Raw genomic sequence first — 14,015 nt, 5'->3', positions numbered from 1 at the left:
GCGGCTGTCGTTTTTTAATGCAAAACGCATGCATGGGTGCCAAAAGAGCTGGGAAAAATAATGAAAAAATTTTCTTGGCTCTAATTTGTTAGCTATGAATTTTTTTATTTATGACGTGATATCACGTCACCCGCACAGCGGGATATTAACGTAATGCGGGTTGCATACTGTCGGATTTTTTCCCCGCGCCACCGTTTTCTTTCAATTTTTTTCTGCGCTATGTATCCAAAAAATACGAGGAAAATGAATTTGTAATGTTCTATTGGTATCGCCATTGGTATTTTGCCACTGCCATAGGGAAATTTTTGGCTTAGATGGATGTAATGCAAGTTATAAGTACAAGGAGTCGCCGTGAACAGCTGTTTGATTGGGATGGTAATTCTGCGCAGGGTATTTCGGCGTATTCCTTGTACTAGTAATCCCAAGTATCGGGGTAGGGTTCTATAATATTGAATAATTTCTACATTTTCTTCTGAAGTCACTATTTCGTCACAAATTCCTTTACTCGTTTCATGTTTTCAGCTCCAATTCCTTTCTTCCCATACGACCACCCGTAAGCATCAGTTATTTAACAAAAAATGGTTTTCATATACCATTATGTATTCCCTTCACTGCAGGTGCTTGAGATGGATGGCACTCCGCTTTCGAGATTATTTTCCGACGGTGTATTAGGGTGTCTCTTGACGTGCACCACTCCTGCCGGCTGTTCTAAGGTGGAGGGGGTACGGAGATGAAGCGAGGGGTAATAGTAAGATTTAGTCGGTCCGCTTGTAAGAGCAAGGAATAGCTTTTTTGGGAGTGCCATCGGAACATCAAAAAGATGGGGAAGGTGTGAGGAAAGATTGCTGATGCGTGTCCTTTTTGGGTCATTGGGGTATAGACTCCGTTGCTGAAATAAAAATGGATGTGGAAACAGAAATAATCAACCCATAACTTCCTCATTACTATCTTCTGAACTTAAGCCAATAACATATTTTTGCAATATGATGTGACCGAGTTAGAAATTAATGCATAAAAACTGGAACTAATAGTATTTGCAAGCAAACATCTTACAAGTAATCTTCATTTAGGCCACGTATCGCGGTTCTTACTACAAATATTCTGCGAAAATCTGAAAATGATAAATTTTTACCGCAATAATATTTTTTTCATTTGGTGCATAATAATATCAATTCGAGTAAACCATTCAATAATACGTATTGCTAGGAATATATTTGCAGCATGTATGCCCCTTATTACTTACCCGATTACCGAAAGCAACGATGGCGTGTTCTTTCTAACTACACGAGGGAAAGACTAATTCGATCGTGCTTGGAAATCTCTAGTTACTTCTTATTTATGAAAGAGCCCTAGTCTATTGAAAAAAGGAATGACATGACATGAAAAAAATATTGTATTTACCCAAAGCAAATTCAATACAATCGAAATGATGACCATTTTCAAATTATATATTATATAAAACTACGTACAGTCATGTATGTTTTACCAATGTAGGGAATACCTCTCTCACAAATTTTATAACAATATATTTAACCTATAATACTATTGCAATATATGATACAAAAATATATAATACTATTCATGCCTTCTTATGAAAGAAAGAAAAAAGCTCGGGATAGAGTAGAGGAGACCTAGCAGCCAATGTAGATATCTGCGGTCTCTTTCCTATGCCCAAGAGTGCTTGCACCACAATAGTGCAATACTTGCACCATCGATTCTTCTTTCTGCCACCTTCCTCTTGGATGAGTTCAGGGAAGTGAGATTGAGGTATTGATGGTAAAAGTGGCTTGGGATAAGGAATATAGGATGGAAGAATAAAGGATCTAATGACAGAAAGACGGAATTTATAAAGGGTAATCTTTCCGGCGGGTTCACGATAAATGAAAAAGCGTGCATAGCTTTCGGGAAGGAATTATTAGGGAATCAATGGAGGAGTGAAATGAATCTAAAAGGGACGGATTTTTTTAGAGAAAATACTCAGTCTCTGAATCGTTTGGGCCGGTGTTCGGTGAAAAATGAAGGGCTTGAAGAATGCTAAAGAATCAATCACGACTCATATATTTCCGAAAGCAAAGCTGATCAAACAAGATAGCAACGCTCCAATAGTCGGATATATTAGTTATAGGAATTCCTAACTTGTAAAATATTAGGCCTAAGAAGATAAAACTCTTCAAAGGTCAATTGTTTCCAATTCCTTACCTATTCTTTCGGAGATTATAAGAAAGTATGTCTGTATACGAAAGAGGGTGTCTGGGAAAAGGAGACGCAAAAAACTTTTGGGTCGTTGAAAGGGGGTGGAGTGTTGAGAGCTGGGTTATCTATGAGAGTGATATTTTGAGGGGTCACTGAACTACGGGTCCACCGCAAAGGACATTCGGATGGAGGAGGACTGACGGTATTGTTAGAGGGTTCAGGGAAAGAATAGGAAAAAGGGGATGGGCCAGTGATTGACATAAAGGGATCGGGCTTAGAAGGAGGCAACGGAGTACCTGACTGGGAGGGTTCAACCTCCTCCCCACCCTCCTCCCCTCTAATTTCTAGCTCGGAGTCTTCAGAGAATGCCTGATCCCGCTCTCTTCCAGGAGCTCCCGCTATTCCTTCTTCGTGTACATTCGTCTAGAGACGGCAGAGAGCTAAGAAGGAAATATTTGTGTCCTTGCGGAGGTTTCCTCCCTCGACGTCGATGGCTGCAGGTCCTGATGGAAGGTCGAAGACTGCTGATCATCTGCAAAAGCTGATGAATAGAGAATTTCACCTCTTTCAGGCGGCATTGACTACCGGCCAGCATGAAAAATTTTCCGTTTTACTCCTCGCTTCCGTACCATCTGCAATAAATACATTGTATTTTTTTGTAAACATTCCGATAAATAACAGGATCAAAATAAACACTCTCGGTGAAATAGGCCAAAGCTGAAATGCTACAAACAGCTTTACTAATGTAAAACTATATTTAGGAACTAAATATTCACAATGGCGAGACAAAGAATTGAGAGCACCCATAAGCCATTGATTTCACAGTTATTGAGAAAATAACAGCATTTTTATAAAGCAACTCCTCAGCACTTCTTCGCCAATCCATGGGATAATGTGCAAACAGTTATTTGCAATTATAGTAAGAATGTTTATAGGTGAATTATATACATATATAAACAATAAATATTATAAATAACTTACACTTTTTCCGTAAATAACTTCCTTCACTCTCGTAATATTGCCGCTTGTCGATCCCCTCCCTGCTTAGGAGTTGCACTGATAAACAAAGGAAGGGTGCAAAAGTTAGAGATATGTTACGTTGCATAAATAAAATGTAATGGCATTTTCAAATTTCCTTTAAGTTTAACTAATCACAGTACTTCATGTATTAATTGAATAAAACTTATTAATATCATACAATAATGGTTCAAAAAATACTAGGCTCGCAAGAAAAAAAAAGGAAGGATGGAAAAAAATATCTATATTCTCGCTAAACATTATTAAAATAGAATAAAAAATTAATAAACACACTTAATTAAGTTCCAGATAGTAAATACTTATGATTTGTAAAATAAAACTCAAATAAAATTTGTCATACTCACGCATTCATAGAGAGAAATAAAAATAATAGCATAAAATACAGGGGGGGAAATGAATGAAAATTGGCTTACCTTAAGATAAAAGAAAAAATTTCTCCCGATCCTCCCAGGAAAGGTTGCTTGAAACGGCGTTCACAAATGCGCTGCTAGATCCCTGCTGAGCAACTTAGGGGGGCAAAATGTCATAATAGAACTTAACCGAGCACTCACGGAGGGCCGGAACCCTCGGGGTACGCATGACGTGATATCACGTCATCAGCACCAGAGGATAGCGCATCATGACGTGATATCACGTCATGCCGCACTCAAGGTGTTAATCAAGTTCACCATTGCTGAATAAGAAATTAATGTTTTGAGAACTTGATGTGAAGTAGCTTTTACTTGATGACCAGTCTTACTGCAAATGAGTCCAGGCTAACCTCGAATGAGTCCAAGCCAAGAGACAGCTCCAGCAAGCCAACCAACCTCTTGGGTGGAAGTCATTCCTCCTTACTCCTGTATTTAATTCTTAATAAACCGTTGATAATAAACTGCACTATTGATAGATACCCGGTATACTGTGATATTGGAGCAGACACTCACAGCTGTGTCTCTTGATGAGCATGAAAGCCACAGTTGCCATAGAAAGAAATTTCTAGGTTATGGCGAAAGACTCATATTAAAATCTATCTCTTTACCCTCAGCAGCAGATGGATGGATTTGGGGGGACCAGGGGTCATGACCTCCCCTCAAATTTTATCAAAAAGTTTTAATTTGTATTAGTTTAATAGTTTTTGAACCTTTAAATTTATAAAAATTTCAGTTTCATCTGTTGTTAAGAATAAAAATGAAATTATAGGCTCCAAAAATACATGTGAAATGGGTACTTCAAAAAATTTGACATGGGAGAATGCCCCTATCTTCTGGGGGTATTCCATAATCCCTGAACTCAGTTCATGACCCACCCCCCAAATTTGATTATGAATTCACCGCTGCTCAGCAGTAATAAAAAAGGAAGAATTTCCCCTCATCATTTGACCATTCATTGTGCGACCGGTTATGAACCCGTGACATTACATCTGGTAGAATGACCTCAGTGTTCTTCCAAGTAATTTGCAATAAGTAAATAATGCTAAATTTGATATAAGGTGTGTGAGGGAAGAGGAATAGAGAGTAAGTTAAACTCGTCTTTTTTATTGAAAAATACCTACTTTGATTTTGGGAGCATGCAATCATGAGCAAGTTATTGGGTAGAGCATTTGCCCAGAAGGGCCTAGTGTTCACATCTCGGAATAAGCCTTCGGACTCCTTCAGCATTTTCCCCACCTTTCAAGGTGGTCCAGAGAAATGAAGTTGCTCCTCTATTTTGAATGTGGGAATTAGTTAAAATATGAGTGAATGACATTATTTTTTAATGCCTTGCATTACAAATATGGCTGCTAATAAAAAAACGACCATTTCTGGTAAAAAAATCAACTTCTAAATTAGTAAATGTACTGTATCTGTAGGGTGCAGGACAGTGAACATTCCAAGATAAGCCAGTGAGGGCAGCACTCACCTTCTTATCTTGGAACTCCAGGTTCAAATCTTGCTAACATACTTATATGCTATTGCTAATATGTATCTATTTGCTAATATTTTTTCATCTGCAAGGTCCTCATCAAGGTCAAGGATCATGGTACTTAGGATCTTTTGGCCATAGGTAAGGGCTAATCGACTCGTATGATGCTAAAAAAACAGTGGCTTAAAATTAAATAAGTTGGTAAATCTATGGTTAGCCTTGCTACATTATCTAGTAGAGTGCGAGAATGTTTTTGTACGTTTTGCACGCTGACCATGGTATTTATCCAAAATTTTTAATGCTACTCGGAGATTTTGCTCTAGGGGACTTTTCCTCACCATAAGGATCGCTAAGGGGCTAAGCTCTACCAGACCAGCTCTTGTGGCCGAGGGTGCATAGTGCAGAGGGGGTCTCTTCTGCACTGGCAGGCCGCTAAAATTGTGAACTCCCGCAGCCCAAGCGTGAATGTACTACGTATATACAGTAGTAGTCTAGCTAGATCATTAATGATAATTTCACTAACTGTGAAGATAGGTCTTGTGTCTCTTCCACTGTCTTCCAAATATGCTTATGGTGATTGATAGCTCTTTGGGAAGAATACAGTAATTTTTTTGCTCAGTCATAGTCTTCCCATCCCTGTATAATCAACTATTTAAAATAATATGTTGACAAGCATCATTAAAGTATTGAAAAAAATGAATTGATCATGCAAAGACTGTACACTATGAATATTTTCTCCTTTTCTGCGTAAATTGATGACAAATCAGTGCCATTTTGGCTATTGTACTTGTTACTCTGCTATTTTTTCTAAAAAAAAACACTGCCTTTGTTAGTATAGCCTCTGGGATTATTTTCAATAACTATGCAATGGATTTTGTTGCAAACAAGATTTGAAAGTGCTTAGTTTTGTAGGTTTCCACTCTGATATTTCTATGGAATGGCAAAGGGCATTTTATGACATTCGGCTTGTAGCCCACTTCTTGTCGTAGCCTAGCAGTGGCTATTTTCATTGAGAGCTAGAGATAGAGAAAGTGAGACGTTAGGGGACCTCAGAGATCTCTGAGCTTACCCTAGACCCTAGGCTTCCAACAGATAGAATAGCCCCAGGTACAACCATCTGTTGCCCTAAGTCAGAAAATTCGGTACCTTCACTCTTGACGAGTGATGATCTCAAAGTGCCTGGCAGTTTTGGCGAATGCTGGGTAGGCAGAGGTAACCTAGCCCAGTGGCGCAGCGAGGGGGGGTTTTGCAGGTTAAAACCCCCCGAGAGCTCAGAGAAATATTTAAGTTTTACCCATTTTACTTAATTTGATTGATATTACTTATAAAATAGTGTAAGGATAAATAAAATATCCCTCAGAAAGCTGTAAAACTCACCATTTTGAACAGTTTATATTAATATTCTGCAATTTATTAATCTCGCACCTACCACTTATCCTGGTGGGTATTCCATACCTCCACACACCCTGGTATTAGTTGCACCTAAACCCCCACAGCCTTCATTCCTGGCTGCACCCCTGACCTAGCCGACCCTCAATGCACACGACTGATTGTGATGAGGATACATTTTGGAATTCAAATCAATGCAACTTCTGAATTTACTCTAATTTGCATTCACTTGTGACACTGACTTATCATTAAAATTCCTCTTCCTTATTAACACATTCAATGCGGATGATATTTTTGCCGTAACCTCCTGTGACGGATGGGTGATTTTCCTTCATAATGGTGGTGTTGGAAGTAATACAACAGAATTTGTGAAAATTTTCGGTTCTATTTCACGCAATTTGTAAAAAACGTTAATGACATATGTGTGCCACCCGTCACCAGTAATTGACAATTCACGCAACCCACATTACGCACATATATACTTGCATGAAGTTGTAAACTTATCATTTTTCCGTTTACAATACTTCTTCTACCGTTGATGCCTTAGGTTAATGACGAAAATATCTTGGAATTAGTCTTTAGGTGTAATTTTTTGTTTCAAAGGCCGTAGATTTAATTTTTTCTAGCCACAGAAATAGAACACACAATGAACGGCAAGAAAAATATAAATTTATGGAATAAACATTTTTTTATCAACACACAATTCCCTACCTGGAGAAACAATGTCTTTCATGGACTGCTGGAAACAGTCGAGCAGGGGTCTAATTTTATACAGCCTATCGCTAGGTTAAGGTTCATTTTCTCAAGGGTTTGCGGAGAAATGAAGAGCCTGCATCATTCCTAAAAACCTATCACGGCACATTTTCTCCCATAATATCGGTACTCGCACTAACTCTGACCTCCTCCAATCGTTAGAAATCGTGTTAACCCTAATTGTGCCCATGTGGAGAAGAAGGCCCAGCCAAGTTTCCAGTTCTTCCCTGCCCAACGGCTTCCAACCCATTATGCCCTTAGTGAAGGCCCTTGGTGAAGGAATTCGGAGGAAAATACTTTCTGCATTTTTCTCCGTCTTCAAGAGGATTATTTCAAAGAAAATTTCATTTGCAAGTTGAAATAATCCGTGGGAGTGCCGCTGGTAGGGAGGGACTCCAACCTTGATCCTTAAAAATTATCCAGCAAAATATTACAATTTGTGTAATGGAGTGTTGCATAAGTTGCAATATGTTAGTTTTTATGAAAAGTAAGACTGTATCTGTACCTAACACTAGAATGTATTAATGACCTACAAAATGAAAACACCATAATGAACAGAGGACAAGTAATTAATGTGGAGTTACGGCTGAGAAAATATGCCATAAAATTAGAAAAAATAAATCCCAAAATATGTAAAAAAACGTAATTTGCAATAATGATGTAAAAAGTTATTAATAAAGTATAAAATATGAACTTATGGACCGCGCTGGAAACATTTTGGAATAAAATAGTGAGTTTTCAGATGGGCATACATGTTATTAACAAAAAGTAAGGCTGATCATAATTCTTGTGGTTGCACATAAGATATGAATAAATTAAAAAATAAGATAAAAATCCTATTTCAAGGGAATAAATAATGGTTAAATGCCGAAATGTTTAAAATGCCTCTGAGTTTATCTATTCATTTCCGCAATTTTGTTTACAAAGCTAGGGAAACAAACACATGAGTAAAAAAATACAGCCCAATACTGTGCATTATGTAATGCTGTATTACGTACGCGATTAAAATGTTATTTATAATGAAAAGGAAGAAAATCTGCAACTAACCCCAAGACATATGAATAACTCAGAAAATGAAATAAAATCGGAATAAATAGAGGATTGGTAAATGACCTAGAGAAACGAATGAGAAAATATTCCGTAAAAGTATGAAAAAGACCCAAAAAAATCACTCAGGATTAACGTAATTTGCAATAATAAAAAAATTCCTTGAAAAAGAAATTCAAATATAACATAGTTAACTGAAGCACCGTACTAAGATCATTTTTTTATAATGTAGTGAGTATGAAATGGGGATAAATATTTTTAATAAAAAAGTTAGTCCAATCATAATATTTGTGATAGCACATGAAATATGAATAAATTAAAAAGGAAGGTAAAAAAATAATTAAAAAAAAATCCATTTGTAAGACATGACGGGATATTTACGAAGAGAATAATGAAAAAGAGGTGAAGGAAATGAAAAGAAAAATCTCAACCTGCCAAATTTTTCCAAAAATAGCACTAAACTAAAAAAAAAACACTGTAAATGAAGGAACTCATAGAACAAGAAACGGACACTTCCACAATGGTGTAAGGTCACTCCCGAACTGCGGGAGGGTGAAAAAGTAACGCTAGGCGCGCTCGGAGCACCCTAGTGACGAGCGGAAAAACGAACTCCCAAAGACATACATTTATGTCTTCCGCCTGAGAGGAAAAGCCTTCATGGCGTATATGTATGTCATCCGCACTGAAAGTGTTAAGTGAGTCCCTTAACAGATATTATTTCATCAAAGAGATTATTTTAAAGTAAATGTTAATTTTTAGGAATTATGATTTATTTAATGCTTGACTTATAAACTAATTTTAAAGTTTGAGTACACTCAATTTGAACAATTCAATGGGCTTAGTTTTGATTCAAAATTTTTGAGTTTAGATTTGGTCCAATTGGAAATGATATTCCTTGTTTTCTTTGCTTTTATGTTACAGTCCAGATTATGGGGACAGTCCCAAGCATGTTACAGTCACATGATAATAGCTCAGAATTAGGTGAGCATATCATATTGAACGTTAAACATGGTAAATAAAACAAGCGTGTAATTTCTACACAAATTAAAAGCACCCCAATAAATTTTAGCAACCAAGCATCATTTTTAAGGGCGGAGGCAACTGAAAATGTTCAGAGTTTCCACGAAATATCATGTCCATCAATTAATTTATCTTATTGAAGCCTGCTTTGTATATTAATAATATGCTGTAAATCAGTCATTTTCCTTCCAATATTTGCTCACCATACCTGGTACATATTAATGTATTAATCCTTTGGGAATGGTCAAGATTTCTGAAAGTATAAATTTACCATTTTGGACTTAATGGCATTAGCTTCATTTGATTTTTTGTATGTGTTGCTTTAAGCTCTATCTATACCTTCTACCTCTCCTATTAAAGCCTGAAAATGTCCTACATGGAGGCCAAGACTGCCACATGAGAGATATCTCTCAGCAGCAAGAGGCTCTTTTCAGTAAACTTTGGGCTGTCGTACCAACGGATTATGGTGACATGTCTAAGGAAAAAATCAGGGAGAATTCAAATGAAATAGGTAGGATTAAAATTGAGTTGAATTGTGCTGAAAAAATGTGATTAATCTCATATATGTATTTTATTACTTTGCGTTAGACATTTCCCAAGATATTCCTCTGAGAGAGTCGCTCGATAAAAATGCTGAAGACAATAAGTCAGATGATGATTCAGAGGCTGACGCAAATGTGAGATTCATAGAAGCTGTAGTTCAATTGAAGAGCTTTATAAATTCAAGATCCACAATACCAGCGAATAAGTTTAAAGATGTTTTGGAATTATTTCTCTCACCTGAAGCATTACTTGAGGATAATCCTGTGACTGGGAAAAGTGGAAGAAGTTGGAGCAATGAATCCATTCCTTGTTGTGCTCTTGGATATGTCCTGCAGTCCTCAGAAACCAACGAGCTACTGTGTCTGTCATTTGAGCGTGTTTTGAAATATTTGGGCCAGAGCTTAAATTCCCAAGAATGGGATGGACATGATGACAATTCACTCATTGCTCATGCCATCAAAACCATTGGGCAACTGATAGAGATGGCTGGCACTGGCAGTGAGAGTCTTACTTACTGTCAAAATGCCTGTTTGAAGTTTGCTACCACATTAATCGATCAGTTAACCACTGATAAAGATATGAATAAGGTAAGCTATTTGGACTTATTTTTGGAAATGCACCAAAGATAATATTTGTAAAAAATACCATATTTTTATTAATGAACAAAAAATCATCCAATTCATTTTTACCTGAATCATTAAGAATGTCATGTGAATAATGAAAATAAATGAGTGTGGTGTCCACTAACACATGAAAATTCATGTAGTAGTCAGGGAACTTTGATAAAAATCTAAAAATTTTAAATAAATTATGGTACCTATAAAGTGAATACAGACCAAAGATTGAACATTCATATTTGATGATCGAGAATGATAGTAGAACTCTAAGGAGGTGATGATAAATGTATTATAATGGCCTTGTCACCATTCTTTGTATATTTTAATCGCAGCTGCTTCCTGTCACTATAGTAATTTCTCACAGCAACCATTCCCTACCATTTCAACCAATTTACATATATATTTCCCTAAATGCCCAACTATCAGTTTCTGTCCAATGCTATCTTTGCCTTGCCATTGTAAAAGCCATCCGTGTTGCATAGTGGATGATTTTGATCCCCTAAGTTTCAAAAATGGCTCTAATGTCTATTCTATTTTATAAAAACTGCTTTATTTTTGGGTGGAAGAATTGCACCAAGGCTTAATTTTTATGATTTTCAACCGCATGCCAAAATACATCAATAATGTCAGAAACTGATACATTTATTGAGACACTATGTCAGGGTTCATACTGGTCAGTGAAGCCATGGAAATTCAGGGGAATTAAGTTTTGGACAGAAAAAAAAACTCCAAAGGAGTTGGTAAATGATGAAAATCATGGTTGAACACGGTGATTGTCGCTGTGTTCGAGTGGTGAGGTGGGTGTTTTGTTGCCCGACTGGCTGGGCAGCACAAGGTAGCGCCAACTTCGTGCTACTTGACTTGATTTCTCTTATTAACACTGCTCCTGCTTCTCCTTTAATTTATTTTACAATATACCTTGCTGCATTTTTCCATGTAAAACCTGTGTCTTCTTTGCCATTGATAGGAAGTGAAGAAAATTTAAAAATTCACAGAAAAGTCAAGGCATTTGAAAATGAAAAGTTGTATGAAACATCCTTCCATTCTGCCTGCCTAGTGCTCATTTCTCCAACATTATTTTCCCTCTCTCTTCCTTCTGTTCTGTGTATCTAAGGGCCATCAGCTTTCCCAGTATCTATTTTGATGGTGAACGATAACCCTCAATCAACTTTCTTGCCAAATTTTATACTCTAATTTACAGGTAGATTTTCTTTTGACTGTACCTTTCTAATAAACCATGACCGTCTTATATGAGGGCTGTTTTTTTAAACTTCTGATAGGACACAAATAGAACGAATGATTTAAATTATTCCATAGCTAAAAATTATGCACACTTGTGGCTACTTTTCAACATAATCAGCTGGTTGATCAAGTCATTGGTCATACATGTGGGCTAGCTATACAATGCCCTCTTCATAGAAAGTAACTGCGAGTGATATGCAGAAAAAATCACCGAGCAGTGAATAAAATTCAGAGAAACCTTCAATAATGAAAATGTTGTGGCAACAATGTAATATTTACAGTTGTCCTGGAGCTCACCAAACATTTGAAAACTCTACTTTCCTAGCCACATATTTGTTTTAGTGAAAAAATGGAAGTCACTTGGTGCAAGGTTGGGATTGCTTGGCGACTGGTGAAAAATGTCACACTAAAGTAGCTGGAGTTGCTGATGGGTTGAACCCATTCTAAGACCGTGGTTGAACCAGTACTGAGAGGATGGGCTTTGACATTGATTAGAAGAATTTCAGAAGTCAGCATGTCTATTCTTTTGTTTTTAATAGCGCTACGCCATTTTTGTTATGGTCCGCATTAGGCAACAGCATTTATCAATGTCTGCGTGAGTGTGACTTCATGTGACTGCGTGAAAACCTCAAGCAATACACAGTTTTGGACCCGAAACATTGTTGCCATAACCTTTTGATTATTGAAGGTTTGTCTGAATTTTATATGCTGCTTGGTGATTTTTTTCTGCAGTTATTGTTGTGATTGTTGCTATGTTTTAGGTGTATCATTTTGAAAACATTTCTAATCTCTAGTCACAATAGGGTACATAGTTTCCTTCATCAAAGGAAATGAAAGGCATTGATTGCGATTAGTTACCCACCATTAGTGTATTCATAATATACAAATTATTTGGTTTCAGAAATCTCAGCTTAGACGAATGTTACTGGTCAATTTTAACCTCATTTGAAAAAGGCCAGATTGGCGCCTATGCGATGGCAATCCATGTAACGTCACAGGGACCCAGATACTGTACGAGTAGTCAAGAGTTATACATCGTCTGAGATTACCAATGCTTGCATGTGGTGCAGAGCTCAGAGAAACATCTATTATAATCGCCTGTTAAAATTGCCTATGGTCGGAAAGTTTCCTTTTTTTGATATGGTATTAATAATCCTTATTTAAGCCAAGTACTACCTGCTAGCAGCCTGCATCGTATCGGTGCTCATAGCCTCGCACCAAGGTGGCATCGCTCGGTAGCAGCCGGAACCAGAATGACATCACAAGGGCTTTTCCCAGCATTAATACTTAGCCGTCGTGCTTTCATGAGCTTGAAAATTTCACTTTTCATTTAATCGCAAAAAACAGATATTGTCATTTTAAAATCTAAAATTGTGAAATACATACTCCAGGAGTAATAATCTTTCGATGTAGGCAATAAAAAATACTAATAGGAAACCACCCTATTGGTATAAAAAATTTTCTCATATGAGCATAATTGTCGAGGCATGTCAAAGCTGAAGCCATTCAGTAAGTTTTGTGGTTGTTGCTCCACAGTTCACTCTTGGTGGGAGAATCAACTGAGGTGGCTTTGTTTGCATGTGGTACAGAGGATGTGCAGTGTCCTGCTGTGCACACTACTCACCTGTAGCTAATATGGCTTGCATTAATGCTGAATGATCGGAGGTTGAAAAAAGAACTGCCCTCTTATGTTTGCACCCTTGAGTGATCTCATTACTCATTGTTATTTCATAAAATGCCCTCCTCTTTATAGGCCTACATTTGGGAGAGACACTGTACACTGGTTTTAAGGCTTTGCAAAGCTGGGTGCTTGAGGGACAAAATGATTTCTCACATCATTGATGCCATTTTGAAGATATCAGAAGATTTTCTGAATGGTCTTGAGCAAGGGGAGACCATGAGAAATGGCTGTGGATGTTGCCCCAGTTTTGAGCCGCACACTTTAGAAAATTGTTGGTACATGTTCTACGTTTGGAAAAAGCTCATGGCTTCAAGAAATGAAGCTGAAAAGCTCGGCAGTGATTCACCAGAAGCTGCAAATTTTGGTGACTCCCAGAAAAGTGAAGTGTGTAATATTGGAGATCTGTGGAGGTTGAACTGGAAAGGAAGCAATACGCAAAAAGGAGCTGTGGAATCGAGACACCAATTTTATACTGAACAGGGTTCATTTGATCCAAATATTGTGGATAAATGGAGGGAAAAATTAAATCATTACATTAAAGCTCTCTCATTTCATTTACCTCTCTTTACTTATGAATTGTATGAATGTGAAAAGTTATTATGAAAAGACAA

General features: G+C 37.2%; 1 protein-coding gene across 1 annotated transcript in view; it reads left to right on the top strand.

The window, feature by feature from the left end:
• LOC124160616 overlaps positions 1 to 14,015 on the top strand; it is a 15,020-nt gene extending 1,005 nt beyond the window's left edge. The window contains exons 3-5 of the mRNA XM_046536513.1: positions 9,682 to 9,832; positions 9,910 to 10,451; positions 13,477 to 14,015. Of these exons, the coding sequence (XP_046392469.1) occupies positions 9,682 to 9,832; positions 9,910 to 10,451; positions 13,477 to 14,007 (1,224 nt within the window). The 3' untranslated portion in view covers positions 14,008 to 14,015. The remainder of the gene's footprint in view (positions 1 to 9,681; positions 9,833 to 9,909; positions 10,452 to 13,476) is intronic.

The sequence above is a fragment of the Ischnura elegans genome, chromosome 6 (genome assembly GCF_921293095.1).
Source record: "Ischnura elegans chromosome 6, ioIscEleg1.1, whole genome shotgun sequence".
NCBI lineage: Eukaryota > Metazoa > Arthropoda > Insecta > Odonata > Coenagrionidae > Ischnura > Ischnura elegans.
Note: the sequence above shows the minus strand (reverse complement) of the source record. Positions and strands in the feature narration are given on the sequence as shown.